General features: G+C 42.5%; 1 protein-coding gene across 3 annotated transcripts in view; it reads left to right on the forward strand.

The window, feature by feature from the left end:
- The window catches only part of KIAA1958 (KIAA1958 ortholog), a 128,149-nt gene that overhangs the window by 32,463 nt on the left and 68,049 nt on the right, over positions 1-27,637 (forward strand). For all 3 annotated transcript variants that reach the window (XM_032763582.2, XM_075067384.1, XM_032763577.2), the window contains one exon: positions 26,232-27,429. In XM_032763582.2, the coding sequence (XP_032619473.1) occupies positions 26,256-27,429 (1,174 nt within the window). In that variant the 5' untranslated portion in view covers positions 26,232-26,255. The remainder of the gene's footprint in view (positions 1-26,231; positions 27,430-27,637) is intronic.

Consider the following 27,637-nt stretch of genomic DNA (forward strand, 5'->3'; position numbering starts at 1 on the left):
TCACCTTTGTGGGACAAAGTCACTTGAGGGTCTGTGCCAGCAGACGGCCCCAGAGATAGAAGATCCAGCATGGGGGTGATTACTCCTCCATACCAGAGACATATTGGGGTTAACACTAGACAAAAACTGAGCAGCATCGGCCGGGAAAGGGACAAGGCCGCTCATCCCCACTTCAGCCTGCATTGGCATGGCTCCACAGGAACCCTCAACAGGACTTCAATTTGTTCTTTCCCTCCCCTACCTCTTTATAAGCCCTGAGAGAGGCAAGTGGGGTACTAAGAAGTGCCCTTCTTTAGTAGAACACTCCCTAGAGTGCAATAGGCCAGACTGCCATATGGAAATGTGCCATGTATGTCCCTGTGCCAGCATTAGTGAGTATGGCCGCTTGTTTGCAAACACGATTCAGGATGCCTGAAGTTCCAGACACGGGTTGCATTTTAAAAAGGATTTTAGAGCATTGTTTCAGCTCGGTTGTTTTCATTGACAATTATCAGTAGTTTAGTTACAAACAGATGTAATTACAATAGTGATAGCATTCACACTTCATCAGAAGTAACGTTTCAGAGCTCATGTTTGTAGCGTGGTAAAGTAGCTTAATTTGAAAGGGTGATTTCACAGATTTTGACTTTTTGTTGTTGAAATTGCCAATCACACCAGCTTAAAATAAATTTTGCCCTTGGAAAGTTGGAAAACAAAACATGTTCATCTGTGTTTTGTAGCAACTCTATTTCTATAGCTATAGCATAGTTTATGCTATGGAAAAGATTGTGTCGGTAATTCTAATATAACCTCTGTGGGGAGGGCATATTGCTCCTTCATCTAGATGTGAACTGATATCAGTCCTTAAATTCTGCACTCCACTGTGAGGGAAGAGCCTTAGTGGAACTATGATGTCTTCTAGGGTGACCAGATGTCCCGATTTTATGTGGACAGTCCCGATTTTTGAGTCTTTTTCTCCTATAGGGTCCTATTACCCCACACCCAGGGCCGGCACTTGCATTTAGGCAGCTTAGGCAATCACCTACGGCACCAGCATTATTAGGGGGCGGCATTTTGCTGGAGGAGGTGGCAGGCGGCTCCGGTGGACCTGCCGCAGTCGTGTCTGCGGAGGGTCCGTTGGTCCGCAGCTCCGGTGGACCTGCCGCAGTCGTTTCTGCGGAGGGTCTGTTGGTCCGCGGCTCTGGTGGAGCTGCTGTGGGCTTCCCTGCGGAAGATCCGCTGGTCCCGCATGGCTCCGGTGGACCTCTCGCAGGCACGGCTGCGGCAGCTCCACCGGAGCTGTGGACCAATGGACCTTCCGCAGAAATGGCTGCGGCAGCTCCACCGGAGCTGCGGGAGCGGTGCGCGGGGCGGCGAAATGGCCGTTCACTTAGGGCACGAGAAAACCTGGTGCCAGTCCTGCCCACACCCCTTGTCCTGATATTTCACACTTGCTGTCTGGTCGCCCTAAATTGTCTTCACACAATGCACCATATCCTGCCATTCACTGTCTATCCAGAACAGGATTACTGTTGAAGAAGCAGCCCATTGACTCCTCAATCCTCTGACATACCACTGAAAAGGCACATAGCAAAATCAGTGGTACTATGAAATGAAACGAAGCATGGATATCAGCATCTGTCTTATGGTACAAATCGTAATAGCCCATCCCAATCCGCTTTCTTTTTGTTACCAACATCTATACTTCCATCGCAATTTGATTGTGGGGTTGGAGGGGAGGCTGTCTGTCAAATAAAATGGGTCTGTTTCTCCCCTGCATTGCACTTGTGCTGTTTACGCCTGTGGAAGGTAGATGTAAAATGATGCCATTCTGATTTTGTAGCTGCCCCTTTTGCACTGGTGTCCGTGACTGTACCAGGTGCATGGCAGTGGGGAATCAGACGTGGTATTTCTTAGTTTTTGTGCATTGGGCTGACGTTGCTAACGAACTTTTCAAAGGTGCTGGCTGCATTCCGAGATAAAATATTACATGACAGTTGTATTATTTATTTATTTATACTGCTGCGGCATTTGGGAGCCCCAGTCACGGAGGAGGGCCCTACAGTGCTAGGTGCTGTACAAATAGGACAAGAAGATGGACCCTGCCCCCAACGAGGTTACAATCTAAGGGCAGGTCTGCACTTAAAATGCTGCAGTGATGCAGCTGCAGCGCTTCAGTGAAGACGGGAGAGCTTACCGGTCAGAGACGATACCGGTGAGAGTTCTGGGCAGTAGTCTCAGCATGGCAGCTATTAAGATATATATGTCCACAGAAGGGCTTTGTATATTTTAGTGGCTATATCTCTGTTGCTTTTTGAGCAACACGGTTCTGCCCAGTAATAATTTGGCAGGCACAATGAGTGTTTAGAGCTACATTTTCAAAATAAAGCAGCTAAGTTGTGCCTGGAAAATGAATGTACAGTGGTAGTCATTCTCAAGCCTTCTGCACACCCACTCTTTTGCTTGCAAAGGTACAGGGTAAAAAAAGGAATGTCCTTAAGTGATTTGAGCTTCACGGCATTTGAATGAGGTGCTCAGGTGTGTAATCCTTTTTTATCTGTGAAACTAGCAAGGAATAGTTTGGTGGCCACACACCGGCGCTCACTAATTCAGAAACATGATCTGTATTCTGTATCTTCCTTGTCAGTTTTTACCTTGCCCCTACAGTCACAAACCTCTATGCATACAATGTGCAGGATCAGGCTCATAATGCATAGTTGTAATTGCAAAATGCATATTTGTTGACACAACACAAGTTCTGGCCTGTCCACGTGCAGTGCCTGTTAGCAATTGCCTATTTATCTATACACGTGCGCATTTTGCAAACACCATTTAAGGACTTGTATTGAAATTTTGCTACCTGCTCTTTTCTAGTGGCTTCCAGTCCAGAAAAACTGCAGTCGTAAGAAAACTGACCTTATTTTCCAAATGTGCACAAACATGGTCTGCTGCTGTGACTTTCTAGAGGTCTAGTAAATACTGTATTGAAGGACATTGTGTCCCTGCGTCATTAAATATTTTTAAAATATATAGTAACTGATGCCCCTCTATAAGAATAAATAATCGGTAGCTCTGATTACTCTGGTTCTTTCTGGAATCTGAGGGGGGATATTCTCCAAGCTAATTGGACATGTTCTTCTGAAAAAAACAGGCAGAAGTTTGAGAAAATGTAGCAGAACAGTACCATGACCTATTTTGTGTTCAACTTATGCATTGCTACCAGTGTGCACACTTAACAGTGCTGACCTTTTTTTCTCAACTGTTTTCCAGCTGATACATTGAGGATTCAGATTCAAATTTCATTCCTAATTAGATATTCCAGGATAGAATTTAGTCAGACAAGTTAGGTGCACAAAAAGCATGTTCAGCTGTCCATTTAATTTACGTGAAGAATTACTCCAGCTGTGTGTGCAAATTGGGAAAATACATGTGCAAATGTACCTAATTAGCCAGTCGTGTACAATTACCTAACTTGTGGTGTTAAATTTGCCATTTGTCATTCAGCAGCTCAAGCTGCGGGTTATTCCGAATCCCAGTTGTCTAATTTACCAAAAGGAATTCAGGTTCTAAGATTCATTAGAGAACTTTATTTACTAGCATTCTTATTCCTGAGTGTCTCATTGTAGACCTACGGTACTCTGCAGGCAATCATGAACTGCTCACCAACATTAAATACGGATGCTAAATGGACATAGGGTGATGCTCTCTGTTTGCTGATGTTAGATGTGCCCCAGCCCTGCATTCCTGACGCATCCAAATGTCCTGTTGACTCTAATGGGAGTTTTGCTTGCATAAAAATTCAAAGATGCTTCCTGTGGCCAGATCTTTCAAACTGGGTGCCTAAAGTTTAAGTCTATAGTTAGTCATTTAACACCAGATTTTAAAGGTAATTAGGGATCTAAAGAGGCACTTTTGAAAATCCCACTAGGTGCCTAATTGCATCCTTTGGTGTTTAAGCCCCAGATTCTCAAACGGGGGTTTGGTTTCAATGGGAGTTAGGCACCTAAATCTATTTGAGAATATGGGGCTAAATACTTCAAAAAATCTGGCTTTTGGTACCTGAACTAACAGTCATTAAAGTCAACGGGAGCCTTTCCATTGACTTTAATGGGCATTGGATCAGGTTCTTATTGAAGTGGTCTGATTTTTTCAGAGATACCGAGCACCCACTGTTCCACGGATGTCTGTAAACTGAAGGCTTACAAGAATCGATTCAATGTAAAACAGTCCACGAAAGCACTGAAATTTGTGGCTACTAAATCAGACCACATCGTGGTCCCCGCCTATCCTTCTACATAGGCCACAGCATTTGACAGCCTCTCAAAAACTTGTGGGTACCTACTTGTGTGCTGCTCATGTTGGCACAGTGAATTCTGCCAGAGGGTGATTGGCTGTAGATTAGATTGTAAACTCTTTGGGGTAACGATCACCGTGAGGTCTCAGTCTTGGCTGGGGCCTTTGCACACTTCCACAGAACGAATTTTAATAATTTTAGGCATAATCTATTTTATCCCTTAATTTAAAGTTTAGGACTTTCAAGGCTGATGATGAGGCTAGTGCTTTCTCTATGAGGGAAATAAGTAAAGCGTTATTAATGGAATATAAAAGACAGTGGCAAGGTGTGATTTAAAGGCATTTTTTATCCATTAGGCCTTGATTACAGTATGTTACCCAATATTTCTAACTGGCTTTAAATTTGGATGCAAATCTTTTCATATCCTAGCTCATCTCTAGGAGAGCTTTCATGTTACTATTTTTTCATATAACTTCAAAGTCTTGTCTAGGGACTATTTTAGGGACTTAACTGCATGTGATCTATTATGCACAGTTGGATACCAGCCTGTTCGCAAATTAGTTTTCTGCCTATTTCTAGTATTTTTTCCAGTCTGTACTCTTCTGCAATTTTTAAAGAATCTTTTCCAGCTTGGCATTTGAAAGAGAGAGCCTTGTTTGTAAACTGCAGAGCATGACCTGCATGGTTCTGCTAGTATTCTAAAATTCCTGACCATTATTCATAAACTGCAACGTTGCAAGGTTTAAAAGACCACTTAGAATTTCACTCTTATTGAGAACAGAGTCTTTAAAATTTCTCTTGCTCTGCTCAAAATAATTTGTGAATAAAAATATAACAGTACAAATTTAAAAAATCTAAATTCTAGTGTAGAGCAGTTTCCTCCTCATGCAGAAAAGTTGCAAGTTCCTGCAAGAATTTTCATTTTCTGTAAAAGCTTGACTCTATTATTTAGTGTAATAGCTGCTAAATTGCAATCTGTGACCATATTCATGACATTTAACCTGAGCCAGTGGCGTAGCCAGGATGGGACACTTGGGTGGGCCCCGATTTCGGGTGGTCGGTCAATGTTGAGGCCAAGAGGGATGGGGCAGGAGGGATCAGGGCTGCTTCCCGTTACCAGCTGTCCTTGTGGGAAGTGATGGGCACTGTGGCTAAGACCCCCTTCGGCCCCAGGCACGCAGTCAGGGAGTGGGGTCAGGGATTTATCTTGCTCCGTCCGCCCGGCACTCCAGATTGGGAGCGGGGTCGGGGTGCGAGGGTTTACCCCACTGCATCTGCCTGGCATTCCAGATGGGGAGAAGGCAAGCCCCTGTGCCCAGACCCTGCTCCCTGGCTGGAGCATGGGGCAGATGGAGCAGAGCCTGGACTAGGGGGCAAGGGCCTGGATGCTAAGTGAGTGGGCCGCAGCCCACCCAGGCCCACCTGTGCCTTCACCCCTGAGCTGAGCATTTGTCTATATTAAGAAAATTTACTCTGGTTACCCTTGTGCCAACTTCCTTATTGTAGACAATTGTATTGTAATCAGAGAAATCCTACAAATCAAAAAGAGAAACCAATACTGAAAAAGTAAAATCTCTCTGGAAGAAATGGTGCTCTCACTTATGCATGAGCGACTGCACTGGCTTTGCGTACTTCAGACAGCCTAGTAAAAGAACTAACAGCATCAGCGTTCTATAGTATTTTGTGTGCATATCGACAATAGCATTCTTTTACATTTTCACAAACTAAGTATGGACTTTCTCTTTAGAGGCAAATGTTCTGGAAAAAAGAAAGAGAAGGGAAACATCTCACTTTCAGGCTCTGAATTTGATCCCTCTTATTGCATTCACATGAAACTAGAGATGACATACATTGATGATTGTGGACTCAGAAAATTATTAAATTTTAAAATCTTTCAAGTGTGTCTCACATTTTCAGCATTTGGAGATGGCCATTAAGCACAGGCTGTGGCAAACTTTGACAATTTTGATACAGCAAACATATAACATGTGACTTTATGTACAGATCACATTGAAAAATTGTATATTTAAAAAAGAGACCATTCAGGAGCAGATACAAAAAAAAAAGGTTTGATCCACAAAACCCCTTTTTGCTAGCTACATTGTTTTAGAATGTTTAAGATATTACATTTATTTGCAATATACTGTTTAGTGATGATTTTATAGATAACATTCTCTTCATCTAAAATGCCCCTAGGGTGAACTTGGTACTAGTGAAAAAGAAAGATTAATTGGACTGATTTGAGGTTACCATAGAGTTTTTTACCCGCCTTGGCAACATGGCTCCATTCTGACACACACCACCATTGCCATTTCCGTCCTTGCACTCCATTGTCTGTGACTGTCAGTTGCATTATACTATATGTTGGTTTCTCCATTGTATCTGCAAAAACCCTAGCTATTTTATGCAGGGTTGATAAGCATCTGTCAGAGATGATGCTGGCCTTGAACCTGCTGACTGAGTCCCATCAACAAAACCTGTAAGATTATTATACAGAGGTTTTATCCAAACATTCACTCAGCAGCCTTTGATATGTCGGATGGAGTTGCCAGATCTTTAGCATCCAGAGCAGCTGGAAGAGTGTTTCCAAGCATGAGTGGATAGATACACACTAGCTCCGTTTGAGTTAGTGCACTAAAAACAGCCGTGCAGTCATCACAGCATGAGAGGCAGCGTGGGCTGGCTGCCCGAGTACAACCCTGCTCAACCCTCTGGGTATGTACTCAAGCGATTAGCCTGAGCTGCTGCCAATGTTGTCTCAGTCACGCTGCTATTTTTAGGTGCTAGCTCAAACATGTCTACCCGAGCTTGGAATTGACCCTCCCTACTGCTGTGTAGATGCACCCCGTCTTTAGATGAGGCAGTGTAGCCTTTAACGTGTGTTTGCTGATCAAGTTGCAGTCTAGCCTTTTCTCAACCAGTTTTCCCCTTCTGCCTCTTTCTAAACTTCCTGGCTTTTCATTCTCTGCATGTCTCATGACAGTGCTTTGGTAATGCTTGCACATCTCATAAACTCATAGACTTTAAGGCCAGAAGGGACCATCATGATCATCTAGTCTGACCTCCTGCACATTGCAGGCCACAGAACCTCACTCACCCACTCCTGTAATAGACCCCTAACCTCTGGTTGAGTTACTGAAGTCCTCAAATCATGACTTAAAGACTTCAAGTTACAGAGAATCCACCATTTACACTCATTTAAACCTGCAGGTGACCTTTGCCCCATGCTGAAGAGGAAGGTGAAACAAACACCCTCCTCCCCTGGGGTTTGTGCCAATCTGACCCAGGGGGAAATTCCTTCCCGAACCTGAATATGGTGATCAGTTAGACCCTGAGCATGTGGGCAAGACCCACCAGCCAGAGACCTGGTAAAGAATTCTCTGTAGTAACTCAGAGCCCTCCCCATCTAGTGTCCCATCACCGGCCATTGGAGATATTTGCTATGAGCAGTCACAGATTGGCTACCATGGCATGGTAGGTAGTCTTTTCACATAATCCCCTCCATAAATTTATCATGCTCTGTCTTGAAGCCAGTTAGATAGTTTTGCCCTCACTGGTCCCCTTGGGAGGCTGTTCCAGAACTTCACTGCTTTGGTGGTTAGAAACCTTCATCTAAATTCAAGCCTGAACTTGTTGATGGCCAATTTATATCCATTTGTTCTTGTCTCCACATTGATACTTAACTTAAATAATTCTTTTCCCTCCCTGGTATTTATCCTTCTGATATATTTATACAGAGCAATCATATCTCCACTCAGCCTTCTTTTCGTTAGGCTAAACAAGCCTTATGAGTCTCCTCTCATAAGATAGGTTTTCCATTCCTTGGATCATCCTAGTAGTCCTTCTCTGCACCTGTTTTAGTTTGAATTCATCTTTCTTAAATATGGGACACCAGAATTGCACACAGTATTCCAGATGAGGTCTCACCAATGCCTTGTATAATGTTGTTAACACTTCCCTGTCCCTAACTGGAAATACCTCATCTGATGCATCCTCGGACTGCATTTGCTTTTTTCACAGCTGCATCGGAGCGTTCATAGTCATCCTGTGATCAACCAATACACTCAGGTCTTTCTCCTACTCTGTCACTTGCAATTGATAAGTCCCCAGTGTATAGCAAAAATTCTTGTTGTTGGTCCCTAAATGCATGACCTTGCACTTTGCACTATTAAATTTCATCACAGTTCTATTACTCCAGTTTTCAAGGTCATCCAGATCTTCTAGTATGATATTCCGGTCCTCCTCCATACTGGCAATACCTCCCAAATGTGTGTCATCTGCAGATTTTATTAGCACACTTTTTGGGCATGGATCATTAATAAAAATGTTAAATAAGATTGGTCCAAGGACTGATCCCTGAGGAACTCCACCAGTAACCTCTCTCAAGCCTGCCAGCTCACCTTTCTGTTTGACCCGTTGTAATCTCCCCTTTGACCAGTTCCTTATCCACCTTTCAATTCCCATATTAATCCCCATCTTCTCCAATTTAACTAATAATTTCCCATGTGGAACTGTATCAAATGCCAGCTAGATTAGATCTACTGCATTTCCGTTGTCTAAAAAATCAGTTATCTTCTCTTTCAATTGGTTACTTCTTTCCTTGATCTTTCTCCAGTGCTGACAGTACTTTCTTCCCCACCACCCTGTCATCTTTTTTACACCACATGCTTCTTGGGCAAGTTTTGCACTGTCTTTAAAAGTGGCCAAGATCAGTTTTTCCCATTGAATAGTAAAGCCCAGGTTTCCCTTTGCAAATGAGACACCAGATGGTCTAACAAAGTCTATCCCACTTTCTGGGATTCTGTATTTATTTTAGACTCTTACAGAATAACATTTGAAAAAAGCAAGCAAGCAAACAAATGAAACATCCCAAATTCCAAAACACCCACCACTGGGCTCTCTACCTCATCTCTGAGGTCAGATGCTTCTGCTGTAGTCTTTAACAGCAGCAGTTTTAAGGCACCCCCTCCAAAAATGTAGATAATCCAAAGCATAGAATAATCACTTCTCTCAACTATCTGAGCTAGGATCCTTATTGTTAGCTCAGTGGTTGGTCTGTGCTCCTAAGGAAGAGCAATGTTTCCTGGCAGGTTAATTGGCAGCATTATGAGAGTCTCCTGCCAAACAAACCAACTTGCTGAACCCCCTGTTGGTCCGAGATAACTCCCTGCAATAGAGCCTGAAGCAGTGGTGTTTCTTTCCAACGAGTGTCTTCCAGTTTAGAGTGGTTTTTTCCCCAGTCCAGAAGGGTCATTTTCTTGTACCATGACACACCCCTAAAACTAGGTTTGAGCCCAGACTGCATTTTCACATACTGCTTAGAAAGCTCTGAAAAGGGTTTGAAATGTGATGAAAAGGTGACAGTCTTATCTAGGGAACAGACACCATTTTTCAAAGTGGTGTTATATGCACATGCTAAATTCTTCAGTAAAGTGTAATTGAAGGGGGACCTCAATATACCATCAGTGTGTTTCTCCTATTCTTATCTAGAGTTTGGAGCAAAAGGGGTCTGCTTCCTACATGGAATGGATGAATTCCTTTAGAAATACCGTGATTTATTTACTGTTGTGGGTGACCCCACAACAAGTCACTGTGTTTCCATGAAAACTAGGCCAGGGTGGGTATTTACATGAATATTTTCTGTTCTATCAAAGAACATGGCTGAAGTTCATTCAGTCAGACAAGTGACGGGAGCAGACAGCTGTAATAAGCCTGGGCCAGGCACAGGTTGAGATTTGTGAGTTAGCCATTTGGGACCTGATCCAAAGACCAGTAAAGTCAATGGAAAGACTCCTGTTGACCTCAGTGGGCTTTGGATCAGGGCCTAGATGACAAGTAGGAGCCTAACTACCTTTGGGCATCTGGGCCCAGGAACCTTGATAATCACGAGGTTATGCCAGTGAACTTTACTTCTGGTTATTCGGCTAGGTCACAGCAGCTGTTTGTAATTGACTACCTCATTACCACCCGTTCAGTCTGTGTAATTTAAAGTGAATAGCTGGCAAATTAATATTCCTTTCAGAACTATGGGGCTTACATCGTCTTGATGGTTAAATGCAGAAGTTCAAGTCATAACTCCTTTAGTGGAAACACAAAACTCTGAAGACAGTGGATTGTAAGTGGAGGAAGAAAAGATTTCCATAATAGGTCCCTCTTCCTCCTCTCATCTTTGCCTGCTCATCATAGGTACACATGGGGTCACCTGGGCACTTCTGGTAACAGTCCCTTAGGTAGAACATCTTGAATAGAGGGCCCTTAGCTCTGGAAAGCAGCTGGTAGTCATCAGATGGACTTTTCACCAAGCCCTGTGTTCTGAAGATTGCAGTGAGAAATGTCTACCATGAGGAAGCCCATTATGTTATGTAAAGGCACCTAGAGGATGCTTGATATTCAATAAATATAACATGAAATAAGGAGCAATTTTGGGTTTGCTTTAAAATTCACATGGTTACATTTCCCAGTCTACAGTTATATTTTGTTAATGATTTGAGAGCTCAGTGTTTTAAAAAATTAATCTTAAAATCTTGTGGTTTCACTCTAAACATTCCTTAGCATTCAGAAATTAATATTCGCTTGTATATTATCGCCTGGATCTTGCAAGCCTTTGCATAGTGCGTAGCAAGGAGCACGCAGGTTTGTGCCTTAGCATGAGGCAGCAGGGAGGGTACATGTAGATGACTGTAAAGCTAAGCACTATGGGTTTGATTTCTAGAGCTCCTGCAGTCAGTGCAGTTAGTAGGAGCTCTGGGTGCTCAGCAGCTCTGTAAATCAGTCCATAATTACAGTCCCCCAAACTGAGCAGTAGAAAGTCCAAAGACCCTTTCATGTCTGGTCCCTAAGAGGCAGATGCTGCCACCATTATAGTGAGTACTTACCGAGCATTCCTACTCATTTCAATATCCCTGCTTGAGGAGAGAGGTCATACTCAGCATGAGGAAGGTTGGCAAAATCCCATCTGTACTGCTGGGAACACAAGAGAAGGAACTGGCCTATACTCTTGGTTTGGGAACACAAAATCAAAGGTGGGCAGAGCAAAGGTGGAGAATGGGCATGTGTGAGGAGTCATGGGCTTATGCGTGAACCTTGACAGACAAATAAGGGAGGAGTCCTTGTGGCATCTTAGAGACTAACACATTTATTTGGACATAAGCTTTTGTGGGCTAAAACCCACTTCATCAGATGCATCGATCAGATAAGCATGAAAGCTTATGCCCAAATAAATGTGTTAGTCTCTAAGGTGCCCCAAGGACTCCTTGTTGTTTTTGCTGATACAGACTAACACGGCTACCACTCTGAAACAAAGGAGGGCTTCTCTCACCCACTCAGGCCCAGCTGGGGAAGAATTCCCCTGGGGCAACCATTGTGAGGGACAGCTTTTCGCTGCTCTAGTCAGGACTCCTTGCAAACCCTGACCTGAAACCTCGTTAGTCCCCCTTCACCTTGCACTGAGCATTTCTGTGTTGTGCCTCTGGAAAACAGCATAGAACAGGGGTAGGCAACCTATGGCACACGTGTCAAAGGCGGCACACAAGCTGATTTTCAGCGGCACTCACACTGCCCGGGTCTTGGCCACCAGTCTGGGGGGGCTCTGCATTTTAATTTAATTTTAAATGAAGCTTCTTAAACATTTTTAAAACCTTATTTACTTTACAGACAACAATAGTTTAGTTATAGACTTATAGAATGAGACCTTCTAAAAATATTAAAATGTATTACCAGCACGCGAAACCTTAACTTAGATTAAATAAATGAAGACTAGGCACAGCACTTCTGAAAGGTTGCCGACCCCTGGCATAGAACATCAACCAAGGTGTTGTTCTATGCCACCTTGGTGTTTAGCTTATGCTCCACCTTGGTCTCAATTCCACTCTTGGATAGGAATAAATCAGCGGTCCCCAATATGGTGCCTGTGGGTGCCATCGAAATGCCCCTGTGTCCTGGCCTGCGGTCAAGCATCCGCCGAAATGCCGCTGAAATTCGGCGGCATTTCGGTGGCGAAGCCTCTCGATGATGGCATTTCGGCGGATGCTCGACCGCCGCCACGGTCTTCCATCTGGCGCCTGCCAGACGAAAAGGTTGGGGACTGCTGGAGTAAATGATCGTCTCCACAGCACTGCTATCATTCCTCTACACTTCACTTCCTGAACTGCTCACCCTCTCTTTTTACCTTGCATTTATACCACAACACGCTTCTGCAATCTTGCAGCTGCACCAGGCAGGTTCAAGGCCTACATAGCTAACATTGTTTCAGGCCTTGGCTACACTGGCGCTTTACAGCACTGCAACTTTCTCACTCAGGGGTGTGAAAAAACACCTCCCCCGAGCGCTGCAAGATACAGCGCTGTAAAGTGCCAGTATAAACAGTGCCGCAGCACTGGAAGCGTGGCTCCCAGCGTTGCAAGCTAATCCCCACGAGGAGGTGGAGTACGTGCAGCACTGGGAGAGCTCTCTCCCAGCGCTGGTGCTGCGACCACACTCACACTTCAAAGTGCTGCCGAGGCAGTGCTCCCGCGGCAGTGCTTTGAAGTTTCGAGTGTAGCCAAACCCTCAGTGTGAGCAGAGTGAAGTGATGATAGCCACTTAGAAATAAATACAAGCAGCAACAACATTGTTTCATAATGTTTTTAATGGGAGGAGGGGGAAAATTCTCCAGCCAATTCTGTTAGTGGTTTGTAGAGAGTTTAATTTTGTGAAAAATACCAAATGCTCTTGGGCTAATAACCTGATAATATTCTTCAAAGTCAAAATAAATCATCTTCTTCTTCAGCTGGCTAAAGGAATCTCCTCAGCAAAACTGTTTGCTGCCTGTTAAGCTTTTGTTGTGCTGGCAGTTATAGTTGAAACCATGCCATACTTGGCAGTGAAAGAAGCTTCCCTGAAGACATGCCATCAACTGAGGAATAGCTGTAGGCCAATGGAAAGGGTGTGGCAGAGAGCCATGATATTTTAATGAATGGAAAATTATATTGTTCATTAAGATGTGCCACTTTTTAACATCCCATTCTGGAAAAGAAGAATTCTTAGTACCATTTATTATATCTGTTACTGGTGTTATTATTGTTGTTTGTTATGCGTGAAATTCTGATCCCACTGGAGTCAACTCCCATTGACTTCAGTGGGGCGAGGATTTTATCCTATATGTTGACGTATGTAAAAAATGAAAACGCTTGCTACCCAAAATGATTTGATAGACACAAAACATTGGACTCACTTGGAAATGGGGTTTTTCTTTTTTAATCATTGTGTGCTTTTAAATAACTTCTTGTGGCGCTGTTTAAAAACATTAACAAATAATACAGGATCCCCAAATGTGTAGCTGCTATATGGATTGATTATGGAGAGATGCCACTTTCTATTGCTAGGCTGCAGGTGGGAATCCATGCCAGGCCGATAGGGAATAATGTCTAATTATTTGAATTGGGAGAATCTCTTGTAGTTCCAAGGCTCAAAAACTTGTTAAACTATTTTTGAGATTTGCAAAACTAGCCTAAATCCATGACCCTTTTCCCTGTACTTTTTACCTTTTATTTCCCCAGGAAACAGTTACCTTAAAAATGTGTTTTTGGATTAAAAAGAATCATTGCTATTTATTAGGGATGAGAAATTGCTGTTTACTCAAACAGTAGCATGGCGCAATTGGGTTCTTACACATGGTCTATTACAATGCAACTATTTTTAACATGTTTTCCTTTCTCCTTTCTGCGCCTCTCTTCATAGTCTTTCTCTTAAGCAGAATATAAATGCAATAATATTTGAGTTTGAATTCAACTTTCAAACCCCTAATGTCTGAGTGGGTTTGAAATTAGAGAAAATTAGTTCACTCAACACTAGTCATTACTATCTGATGACTGACCGGTGGCCTGTGTGAAATGACTGAATCGTTGTCAATCTATGTCCTAATGATCAGGGTCCATATCACAAGTAACATCTTTGTGGCAACTTCAGCAAAGAGGTCAAAAATTGGTGGGGCCTGGAGACTGAACTCTCACTGCTAGGGGTGCTTGCTTCAGGATGCGGTCTGAGACTGCAGCAGGACACTGGGGGGAAGTTTGCACAGCTGCTGCCCTGTTTGGAGATAAACAGAAAAAGGCTTGTCAATTTCAATAGTTCTACAAGCATTACAGATTTCACTTAAGAAAATAAACAAGCTGGTAAAATAATATATAATTGTCCAATGGCCAAAACTTTTAATCAGCTAGACGTATATATAACACCAATAAAACTGCTAGTGTAAAAGTTGCAAGCCTTGTGCGTTAAGGGCTCAGTTTTCTCTCTTTATAAGTGTAAAAATAAAGAAACTAGCAAATGAAACTTCCACTTCCCTTCTCTTTGGTGGTGGAATAACATCCCAGTGGCAGCCACAGTGTTTGCTCACATGGAAGAGTTATATTAAGGCAGTGTTGTGTATTTCAAGCTGCTGCTTAGTGTGATTTAGCAGCTGGAAATGAGCAGTGCTAGCATGATGTGACTAACCAGCAAGTGTTCAGTAGTGGTCTGAAACGCACTGTTGTAGGGGTTAATACAGAATTGCCAGTCCCACACATTCAAAAAATCATGAGTCAGGCCCCAAATATCATGAGATTGGCTTAAAAATCAAGAACTTTTTTGAAAAAGAAGCAATTTGAGGGGGGTCTTCTCATTTGCCTTCTGATGTTGGAGCCATTAGGGTTCATGTTTTCATGCTTTTCACTGCAACCAGGAGAGTTAGAAACTTACTTTGTTTATTTTAATGAAAGCTTGTTTTTTGAGTAATAACATGGCTCCAGTAACTTGGGCTTTAAGCAAAACACTAAATATCATAAGTCTCATGAGAAATTCCCATCATGAGATGGGAACAGTGTTGATAGACCCCTGGGCCATACTGTTATCTTTGGCGCAAATCCATGCAGAAGGCACTGAAGTCCAAAAAGATATGCCAGAAGTGCTAATGGATGTTGTTGTGATTTACAGGCTGCTCAGCATGAGTCAGTGCTGATCTGGACAGAGTTAGCCATCAGAGGAAATCCATTCTTATCTTACAAGGCTTTCTGAGGTCAAACTGTTGCATACTGCTGCAGTCTCCTGTCTCCTTGGATCCATTTCCCCAGGTCATGCCTAGGGTGACCAGACGGTAAGTGTGAAAAATCGGGATGGGGTAGGGGGTAATAGGATCCTATATAAGAAAAAGACCCCAAAATCAGGACTGTCCCTATAAAATCGGGATATCTGGTCACCCTAGTCATGCCTCAGGCATATACATGGCATGGAGGGCACAGGTAGTGCTGTATGGCATAATATCACATAGCTGCACTTCGCCTCATATATTCACAGATCTATCCAGTTCTGTGTATATTCCCTGAGCCTCTTCACTGCTTTCTGTTCCTTGCCAGCGTGTCTCCAATGGAGCCAGGACCCTCAGTTGCCTCGCCGCCTGCAGAGCCCATTCATGGGGTGATTTCAGAGCAAGGAAGGGGAACTTTGGTTAAGCCAACAGTGACCTAGTCAGCACTGCTAGAGGCAGAAAAAAGGGCAGATGTTGCTGTTCCCCCATCCCCAGTGTTTTCCCCAGGAATTGAAATGGGTGTGTGTGTGTTGGAATATTCACGGAGGATGAGAGCTGTATGGCACCATAGTAAAAACTAAAAAATGTTTCATCACCATTTTATTAGCTTTAACTCATGTTTTAAAATCATCACAAAAATTAAAGTTGGCTACTCAAGCCTACTAGAAAGCACAACATCTACAGCCGTTTTGGTTTCTTGTTCTCTTTGGTGTCTTCTTGTGTGTCCATTACTTCCAGTTCTTTGTGACATACTCATGATCAGGCAGAAGGCGATTTCTTTCAGGACACAAAATTCTATTCAATGAGGAAAAAGAACACTCAACTGTAGCTGTTGTGACTGGGAATAGCAAGAGATATATTCCTACTTCTTTCATCCCAGGAAACATAGCACAAAAATTGGGTCAAACCACTAGTGATGATAAAGAAGTTGAAGTTACATCTTCATTCATTCACCTCTGTGTTCAAATTCTCTATTCTGTCCTGATCACATGGCAGCCCCATTGCTGGTAGTGCCTCACTTCACTTAGCTCTCTGTGTTTTATAAAACAGGCATCAGTAAAAACCAGGTAGAGGTTGATAGAATCCAGAAATGGCTATTGTAGATTTGTAAGAATCAAGTCTGTGTACTTTTTCAGCTGACTTAACAAACACTTCTTGTCCTCTTCACTTAGGGAGTCAATATAAATACCTTCATGAGTCAACATCTGAACTGAAATGCTTCTTCCAATACACTTTCAATGGATAGCTCTCTGATACAAGGGTAGCTTCTATTGCTGGACAAAGATCTACTCTGGTGTAGCAGATGCCTGGATGGCATTGTATAATGACCGAAGTGGTTTCAACAGTAGACTTACAAGAGGGAGAATGACAATAGTCTTCTCTGAACGTAGTAGCCAAAGTAGTCCACCAGCCTCACTACTTAGATCCGTCCTATCTTGGTGGATACTTTCCAAAGCCACTAATAATGGTTGCAGTCATTTTAAGATAACAGCCAAGGATCGCTCATGAGAAAGTCAGCGGTTTTTCCCAGGTTGGACTAATCTGAACTTCAGTCCCAGTGTATCTTCTATTTGTTACCAAGATGTTCAGTCCTTTTGGACTCTTGCTGGGAAAAAAAGAGTATAAAAAGCCATTAAATTTATGGCTTTTTAATGTCTTTTGAAGTTTCTTCAGCTTGTACTAGCTCCAGTTGAAGTAGATGGCCTCTGCAGTGTGGATAGGAGAGATCAGGCTTACACGTTTCTCTGAGCAAAGCTTGTACTCCATTATGTCTCCCAGAGAAGTTTGTTGCTCCATCAGATGCACAAGCAGCCATCTGTTTGGGGTCCAATTTACATGCATTTAACTCTTCTAAGATGTCACAGATGCAGCTGATGTGTCTTCTATAACTTGAACATCTAGAATGCATCTATTGGCCTATCACAGACATCAAGATAACATACGCAATGACTTAATACTTGATGCCTATTTGCACTGGGGCAGTCATCAGCCATGTATGCACGTATTTTGAATATGGTGAGAGAGTTCTTCACTTTTTCAACTGTTAAGCCTTTCATGGTTGCACCACATGCTTCTAGAGAGTCAGCTGAGTTGTTTCAGAAAGATAGCGAGCATTTGCCAGTCTTGTTCGAAACCAGTGTCGAACTTCAGGATTGACAAGTGACAGTGCACTATAAACTGGAGGCTAATGTTAAGTGTGTGGTATGATGCAGCAGCCATGTTGGTTCACATAAACTGTGTTGTGTCTCCAGCATTCTTAACAGCCTCATTACGTTCTTCTAAAATTGGCTTTGACAGTGACTGGCTTATAAGGCTTTCTGCATGTTGATGCAGTTCAGAGGCATGGTGTTTTGCAGCCTTTTCATATAGGTTGCCAATATTGGCTTAGCTGATCAGTCTGGCAAACCAAGATCCTCCACTTTTACTATATAAATCCATGATATGCTCACATCTTGAATACTGCATGTAGTTCTGGTCAGCCGATCTCAAAAATGATATATTGGCATTGGAAAAGGTAGAGAGAAGGGCAACAAAAATGATTAAGAGTGTGGAACAGATTCCATATGAGGAGAGATTAAAAAGACTTGGACTTTTCAACTTGGAAAGAGATGACTAAGAGAGGATATGATAGAGGCTTATAAAATCTTGACTGGTGTGGAGAAAATGAATAAGGAAGTGTTATTTACCCCTTCACTTAACACAGGAACCAGGGGTCACCCAATGAAATTAATAGGCAGCAGGTTTAAAACAAGCAAAAAGGAAGTATTTGTTCACACAGTGCACAGTCACCCGTGGAACTTTTTGCCAGGGATGTTGTGAAGACCAAAATTGTAACAGGGTTCAAAAAAGAGCTAGATAATTTCATGGAGGTTAGTTCCATCAATGGCTTTTAGCTAGGATGGGCAGAGATGCAACACCATGCTCTGAGTGTTCCTAGCCTCTGTTCACCAGAAGCTGAAAGTGGACAACTGGATGGATCACTCCATGATTCCCTGTTCTGTTCATTTCCTCTGAAGCACCTGGAATAGTTGCTGTCAGAAGACAGGATACTGGGATAGATGGACCATTGTTCTGACTCAATATGTTTGTTCTTACATAAAAATAATTATAGTAATAAAAAAGCTTAGTACAGAAATGCCCCAAGATAGTAACCTCTTGAGAAAGCGATGTTGTGAGATAATGACCTTGGCAAATAATGCATTTTAAAAATCTTGGCCTACTAGGAACCCTGTATTTGTAAGTTTGCCAGTCACAACTCTAGCATTCTGGAGTGAAGTCACTAAAACCTAGTCCAGTGCTCTGGCCACTGTTGTTTGTCATGCCACTGTTCACTCTACCGCTCCATCCCCAATGGCCCTGCACTGTCACCTTCCGCTGCCACCTGCCACTGTGACCTCTGTGAGTTGGTCTCTCGAGGTTCCATCAGCTGTCAGTGATTTCAGCTCTCAGTGTGGGAACCTCGCTGCTAGTTTAGGCTGGGCCATCTCTTCCATAGAGACACTGTCCCACAGCAGGTCTAGGCACTTAGACCTGATTATCAGTGATTTCAGCTCTAGCGGTCACTTAACAAACCAAAAGACTCTCTGTGGAGCCTAATCAGCTCCATCTTTCTAAACAGGAGAGAGGGGCAGGTCAAATAGTGCCTGTGACTCTTAGGCAGAGCCCACACCACCAAGCAAAACAAGTGTCCCCACCCTCTCTCTCTTCACTGGGATTTGGCATCCAAACCTCCCGCTTCGGGAGTGCAGTTCAGTTGAGGGTGACCAGTGCTTAATTTGTAATGAAAGAGGTGCCAGGGCTCAAGGAAGTTTGTTACTTTCATAACTGATGTGACAAGCCCAGAGGTCCCAGGGCTATGAACTGCAAAGCCTAGGGGTGCTGGGGCTCGGCCCTGGCAAGCCCTAGCACAAAATAAGCACTGAGGGAGACCCCCTCACTCAGTCAGGCTAAGCACAGTTCTGCTGCCCTTTACTCAGACAATTAGGAGAACATGACCCTACATTTAATACTTCAGTGATTTGTAACCCACCACTAGCCAAAATTGATCACTTGGGCAGCACAGCTCTGTCTGCTGGATACCTAGGCAGAGTAGGTGTGTTCTTGTAAATACAGTCTGGTCCTGAAGCCTTTCCCCTCACCCCTGGGTCATCACTAGCTGTCAGGGGAGAGCTCATTCAGACCTTGCTGATCAATAATCATTTGAAATTATTAGGTAGGCCAACATTGCTGAAACAAATATGCTGATGTTGTCATAAATAGCAGCTGTATGAGGAGGCTAGTCTATGTTCATACTTTTCAAACCCATTATGCTTTCTCAGGTATGAGTATTTTCTCTTATACCGTGCATGCTTCTAAAGTGTGTATTAATGTTTCAATTTCAATTCAAATTTACGACCAACAACTAAATTGGCAACACTGCATGTTACTGGGGGGGGGGCAGTGTTGGGGAAAATCGGCGGATGTACACCCCTCAGACGGGGGGTCTAGGGAAATCTCTGCCCATCCCTGTCCTCTCCAGCCTCTGGCCGACTCACTCCTCACTTGTCAAACCACCACTGGAAGAGCTTGTAGACAGTCGAGAGGAAGGGGAAATGATGCAATGTAGGTGGCACTCTCTCTTCCCTGCCCCTCTCTTTAGCTCTCCCTTTCTGAGGTATTCATTCTTCCCTCTAGGCAAGCGGCCAGAGGAGACACCTTGGTACATGGCTAGCTTTTGTCAAATGCATTCCACAGTGTAGGTTAGTGAGGGAGGGACTCGAGTCAGACTGGTTACTGATACTGGGGCTAGCTATTGGACAATGTTTACGCTGGTGTAGTGTCTAGGAGAGCGCACTTTGGGGCTACTTCCTGCCATTCTTTGGACTGTTAGAACTCAACAGTTTTGCCTGCATGAGGCAGCCTGACATGCTCCTGTGTTATAACAGGAAAGAAGGGATTGTAAAAGATCCCTTTGCTATTATTTAAAATAGTTTGGTCATTAAATATCTACTGTGAAGAGAGACGTTCTTGGTTATAGTCAATCATTTTCTGGGGTTGTACAATCAAATGTGGACTTATTGAATGTCCTCCTTTGCCAGGAGGGAAGGGGGTTGCAACCTTAACACAGGCTAGCAGAGAGAGGCTCCTGGTGTGTACTCAAATGAAAGTTTGCAGTAACCATAGCAGCTGGTAGTAAATGAGGTTAAAAACCTGAATATGTCAAGGCATGCTGAGATCAAGCCTGATTCTTAATTTAGGGTCCAGATTACTGTATTGAATTTTCAGCACCTAGAGATGATTCACACTGGATTAGACATTGCTGGGCTCTAACCAGCAGAAAATCCCTCTAGAATAGTAAGGCTTTGCAGTTTTTAATGCAGTTAAAATACTAGCATTATTAACACTGGAGATTTAGCTCAGTTTTGCCAGCTACTGTATGAGTTCTGAGTACTCATGTGAGTAGGCTGTAAAGCATGAGTCATCTTATTGAATCCTGCCAGTTAGACAGAAAGACTTAAACAACCTTCACAATGTGATATAGCAAGTAAGACTGTACTGCCAGCCAGCAAAGAGCAATCTGAATGAATGGAAAAACTGCCCCTTTAGGAGGCCAATTCTTTTTAACCTTTTTTTCTGACAACTGAATATAATTTTTTCCCTCTTCTATGAAGTTTCCAAAATAAGCTTCTAGGGTCAAATCATTTCCCTTTGCTGAGACAGAAGAGTGAGGTTTGGCACAGGGCACTAGGGGAAGCGATTTCGCTGTACACTACTGCAGTCTCAGGATTGCAATAGTCCCTTTTGTTTCTGCACCTTCGGTATGCAGGAGGGTGTGGCCAGTGTGTCTGCGGCATGGTGGTTCCACGAGATTCATACTTAATCTTTTCTAGTGTGGTTCTACTCTGCAAAAGTGGCATTATGGGGTCCCATGTTTGTTGTTTCTGTAATAACTTCTGTATCAAATGCACTCAATTTACGAGTAAAAAGATGTTGTTTTCTTCAGAATTCCAGCCCTTCAGACTCAACCTGAGCTCCCAGGGTCAAGCTGGGCTATTTCCATTTTCTGCACTGTCACTAGCAAAAGGTTCTGCCAGACAAAATGGGCCTCCAACTGCATCTGTGCAACAACACTGCCTTTCAGTTATGCCCATAACTATACCTCCAGAAGCCTGGGCTTGTCAGAGGATTTGCACAGGTGTAGCTGATTGGACTGTAGTGAACAATGCTCCTGCAAACAATCTGAGGCTTATTCCACCTTCCCTGTCTGCAGTGCTAACAGGAGCCAAAGGTAGCATCTGCTTATTTCCATCAATGAAGTGAGCAGACAGAATTCTGAGAATGGTTGAGTAAGAAGGTGCCACGTTTACATAATTGCTTTGCACAGTAAAATGACTCTTAAGCCTTCCTACATGGGGAAGAGCAGAGAGCCCTTGTGGAACTGGTCTATCCAGTGTGCTGAGTCCCAGGCACTCTGCAAGAGTTTCTCAGGTTCAGTGGTGAAGCACTGGTTCCACTGCACCTGGGGACCTCAGGAACCAGGGAAGTGGGCATAGATCCTGTTTGTTCATGTTAAAAAAGGGAAGAGAGAGTTGGAAGAACAATCTAGAATGGGCATGTCTGACGTCCTGAGCTGTACTTTTACTGGGCTGCCTTTGCCCCTTTTTAAATCAACTTTCTCCAGAAGACAATTTTCTGCTACCATGCCAGTGAAACTTATATGGCCTGAAATGTCAAGAATGTGCATTTACACTCTAATGGAAATGCCAATAACTTCACCTTTTTTTAAAAAAAGCACAGATGTGTAATATATTCTACAAATTCTTAGTCCTGGGCACAGGATTTACTAGCTTGAATAGTGCCACTGAAAACAATAAGGTTACTCGAGTGAATATGCCTGGCAGGTTTTTCATGATCAGGCCCTTAACTGTATCTATTATTCTGCATGTAGGTCCCAATCCTGCAATGACCTCTGGGTGGGCATTGGTAATCAGGTTTAAAAAGAAAGGAAGTATTTTTTCATACAGCGCACAGTCAATCTGTGGGACTCCTTGCCAGAAGATGATGTAAAGACTAGGACTATAACAAAGTTCAAAAAAGAATTAGATATGTTCATGGAGGATAGGTCCATCAATAGCTATTAGCCAGAATGGGCAGGGATGGTGTCCCTAGCCTCTGTTTGCCAGAAGCTGGGAATGGGCGACTGGGGATGGATCACTTGATAATAACCTGCCTGTTCATTCCCTCTGAAGCACCTGGCAGTGGTCACTGTCATAAGACAGGCTACTGGGCTAGAAGGACCTTTGGTCTGGCCCCGTATGGCTGTCTTATGTTCTTTAAACGCACAAAGCTCATTGTGGCATCAGGGCCACAGTTTGCAAAGCTTGTTGGGAATAAAAGATGCTGTATTATAAAAATGGTATTTTCTATGGTATGGTTTGAGCTGTTAAATTGGAGCCAGCCTTTTCCTAATGATAAAATGTACTTGTCATTTACATAATTTTTTAGCTAATTTTTTAGCTTTGAGACACACACAGAGTGGCCAAGTATTCACCTGTTGGTGTTACTAGGTTAAATGTCAGTTTGATGCATTATCAAGAGAAGATCAGTAACGATATACGTCTCTTCGAGCAATATTCTTATTATTTTTGCCTCTAAAATATTTGTGTGGGGATGGGTAGAGGTATGGGACATAAGGTGCAAGTGAGCTCCACATTAAATTGGTTTTAGGAAACTATGTAGGGCCTGATTTTCAAACATGCAAAACACCCATGACTTCAGCTAAAGTCATCAGGATCTGTAGGTGCTCAGCATCTCTCAGAAGTCAGGCCAATGGGGTTCAGAAATCACCAGAAGGAAAAAGTAAAGGCATGCCTCCCTGCCAGTGTGTAAAGATTGAGCCCATTAGCGACTCCAGATTCTATTTAACTGGCTCAGGAAGTCAATGGAGTTACACCAGGTGTAAGTGAGAAGCGAATCAGACCCCATGTATCTCTTCTTCTATAAGTGTTATAATTTCACGGGTATATTCTGATTAAGTAACCTGTGGGGAGGTAGCCGATGGCAAGTTAGAGAATACAGTGATATACTTCGGAGAACATAAACATAAACTTAATCTCTGTTATTTTTAGAAGAACAACTCAGGTCATTTAAATTCAATTTTGTGCCAAATAAAGATGAAATGTCAAGTTATGTGCATTCCTTCTTGGTAAACCTTTCTTGCAATTGAAATAGCCTTTAGTTTGAAAATAAGACTGCACTGTAAAAAGGGATACTGTCAAGTTAGCTTTTTAAGGATTTACATTTTTTAGAAAGTGTATTCAAACTTACATATTTTTTTTCAGAGTTTTTGCTTCAGAGAATGTTCTAAGAATCCCTGTAGTTTGGCTAGATTTGCCATATAACTGCCATTATTAAAGCAGCGTTGTGGTAGCCATGTCAGTCCCAGGATATTAGAGAGAGAAGGCGGGTGAGATTGGTCCAATAAAAGATATCACCTCACCCATCATGTCACTCTAATAATGAAAGCAGGGCAATGGGGAAAAGATTCCTATAACTCTTGCTGTTCGGAATCGAAAAACTGAAGTGCTAAAAGAGTTGACGTACTCCTTATTTTTCAACGGGTTAAAACAGTAGACTGGGGCAGCAGAGTCCTGCATTCAATTCCTGGCTCTGCTATAGATTTCTGGTGTGAAAGTAAGCAAGTCACATAAAGTGAATTCCTGACCAAAATTTAAGTCAAAGAGAGTTTTGCAAATGACTTTCACGGAGATGAGGATTTCACCCACAGTCTCGCTAAACCTGAGATGAGAATAATAGTACTTTCCCACCTCATAGATATATTACGAGGCTAAATATATTAACAATTATGAGGTGCTCAGATATTATGCTAGCTAAAGTAGATTATTTGACTCTATCTAGGTTCATCTACAGATTCTATCTTGACATGAGAGTTAGTTGGTTTTTGTTTTGGGTTTTTTTGTCATTAATCTAGAGTTGTATTGAACATTTGACTAACTGGCCAAAGAAGATTTTTGTTGCTTAATTAAAAGTGAGAAGATTTGGATAACAAGATAATGAACACTGACTATAGATGATAAAGTCCAAAATAGTGTTCACAAGTACTGAAACTACCACAACAAATGAATTTTCATTTGAATTTTTAAGTGAATTTGCTTTCATTGTTTTTGCTAATTGTAAACATTCTGGTGAACAAGTTTACCGGCAAAAATGCAAAGGTGTCTGCTGGAATAGTAAACTTTATGCAAACATTGGATGCTAGCTGGAAATGCATATTTTGAATTAGTAAAAATGAGCATTCACATTGAAATCTTAATTCTAAATATTATATTAATCCAATCATAGAACAGAAATATATCAATACCATATCTAATTGTACAATGAAAAACTAACTCCTGGAGTTTCAGTATCAAAATACTTGCAACAAACTGCTTAGAAAAATATCTACAGTCCAAAAACTATATGGAGAAATTACTTGTGAACAGTTTCTATGTTTCTAGCTCAGTTATGTTCCATTTCCTTGCTTTTCTTTAACATATCTATGCCAGCTTTGTATGGCTCTGAATTTTCCCATTCCTCTATTGAATCTTTCCGGTTGCTTAAGTGAATGAAGAGTCTCTCCCATCTCAGATTCTCTCTTTTATGGCTGCACGTGATGCAAGGGGCCGAGAAACCATTATAAATTCTATTAGACAGTTTAATGCTTGCTTGGCCAGATATAAACTCTGATGCTTTCCTCAGCAGTCTTTGGATTTGATCCTGAAAGGTGCTTGGCAGCCTCAATTTCCACTGAAATCAATTGAAGTTGCGGGTTCTCACTATTGGGATGAGACTTTGGCTTAGGCTAACTTTATGTGAAAGATGGAACATGAGCAGGACATGCAGGTTTGGGGCAAGTAAAAGACTGAAAATTCAACAATTTCTTGTCCTCTGTGTGGAGTGCCAGAAATTATATTTTTCCAGTATTTATTAACTTGGCCCCAGATTTCAATGCCTCTTGTTTCTGGGTTTCTAGATGGACATTTTTGAGAAGGGGACAAATGCTGTGTTTTGCTATTGATGCCAATGAAGTCAAGATTTGGCTCTATGAACGTGGAAGGTTTGATAAAACTTCTCAATATTCTCAGTATTCAGTATTCTCAATATTCATTCTTCTAAACTAGCTTGAAGCTAGTAGAAAACGGGGATTTCTATTAGCCATTGGACACTTTGCAGCTGTTAGTAGCCAGGTGGAAGCTAACAAAGAACCAATCACACAATTACTTTGTCTTTAGTACAAGGAAAGATTATCAATCTTAGGCCCTCAAGTGGGTTTCTTTGCATCTCCTTTAAAAAGGAAGATGCATTTGAAATAGTTCAAGAATTACATTAAATCTGATCAACGTGTGTGCAAGACTGGACTCAGTGCCTATAATGCTAGTTTCAGATTCATGCTGAAAATTATAGTTAGAGGTTTTTTGTTTCTTTATTCAGTCTATCAGATATAAAGATTTGTACATGCACTTGTTTTAGATTTAAGTGTCAACATGTCAAATTTGATTGTCAATAGTAGCAAACTTGCCTGTTTAAAAAGCTGTTTTATCTCACTGTATATTTGTGGTGCATAGAGATTTTTTTTTCACCCTATTATTTTAAAGACTGAATTTTATAGATAGAGTGAGAAGAGAGAAGGAGCTTAAAAATTAATGCTATGTTGAGAAGTGTCTTTTAGAGCCTCTTATATGATAAAAAGATGATTTACCTATAACTTGTATATGGTTATTTGCCTTTGTAAACATTTTTGTGTAAGGAACATATAGAAGTAGGTCTCAGGTCCTTTATTTGTAGAAAAAGAAGTGTTATGTTCTTATTTAACAGTACACAGTTACAACTGTTGAAAACATGTAACCTAAAAATTGCCTTTAATTTCTTTTTCTTTAGGAAAGGAGTTGTTGATCCTATAACATGGAGGATTGCCTTCATACCTCTTCTGAAAACCTTTCCAAACTGGTCAGTTGGGCCCACAGCCATGGCACCATCTGCAGCCTCATTCCAAATCTAAAGCATTTACTTTCTGAAGGTTCCCATGGCAACCTGACAGCTATGTGGGGCTGTAGCGCAGGCCATGCTTATCATTGGCCACTGACTGCTACCTGCAGGGCTGGGTCCCAGGAAAGAGTATGTTTCCAGGACAACAGAAGCTTCAACTCAGACAGTCCCAGCATCATAGGTGTGCCCTCAGAGACACAGACTAGCCCAGTAGAGAGGTACCCTGGGAGATCAGTGAAAACAAAGTTGGATTGTAACAGAACCAGAGACTCCTGTGATTTCTCTTACTGCAGTGAGCCTTCAGAGCTAGATGAAGCCGTGGAAGAATACGAAGATGAGGCTACCCTCTTTGACATGGTCTGCGAGTCCTCGGTGACAGATGAGGATAGTGACTTTGAACCTCACACCCAAAGATCTCAAACCATTTCCCGCAAAAGGCCTGGAGCGGGCCAATCCTCATCATCTCTTTCAGGCTCCCAGTCTCAGGTCATCGATGAAAGCAGTAACAATGTGATCGTCAAAAAGATTAAGCAAGAAATCCCTGAAGATTATTATATTGTGGCTAATGCAGAACTTACTGGTGGCATTGATGGACCTGCATTATCGCTGACGCAGATGTCAAAGCCCAAGCCTCAAACTCATGCTGGACCTTCCTATATTGGCCCCCCTAAGCCCTCCCCCCCTGTAGCGCCTTCTCTGAGTGCTGAGCTAGACTTACAAAATGTATCTGCTTCTCCCCCTGTCATATCGAGGCCTGCAGTTCAGAAGCCTGCAAGAATAACTCTGGCTTCCCCAAACAGAGGACCAGCTAGCACCCCTACAGCCAACCAACAGGTAGCACTCCAGATGCCAGTCAGTACTTCCAATACCAGCAAACAGATTAGCATTCCTTTATCAGCCCTGCAGCTCCCTGGACAAGAAGAGCAAGCTGCTTCAGAAGACCTTCTCCAACCTGTGCCAAATCAGGTTCCAGCCAGCGAAGCAGCATTATCTCCTTCAATTAGTGCAGAGCCAGAAGTCAGCTCTAGTCAGCAACAACCTAACACTGCTCCTATCATCACTGCTGAGGCAACAGCACAGTCAATACCAGGTACGAAAGCATGGAAAGCTCATACTATCATGCAGGGAATTCAGTCATTCTAAAGGACACATTTCTAAGCCAAGAATTGCAGCTGAGAAAGTGAAATATTGATCATGGTCACCATAGGTTACAGGAAGGTATTACTAGATAAATCAGTAGCTAAGCACTCTACATTGGAAGGTTGCTAGGAAAGCTTTCTTTTAATAGAGCCCATCAG

This window comes from Chelonoidis abingdonii, chromosome 6 (assembly GCF_003597395.2).
Source record: "Chelonoidis abingdonii isolate Lonesome George chromosome 6, CheloAbing_2.0, whole genome shotgun sequence".
Lineage (NCBI taxonomy): Eukaryota > Metazoa > Chordata > Testudines > Testudinidae > Chelonoidis > Chelonoidis abingdonii.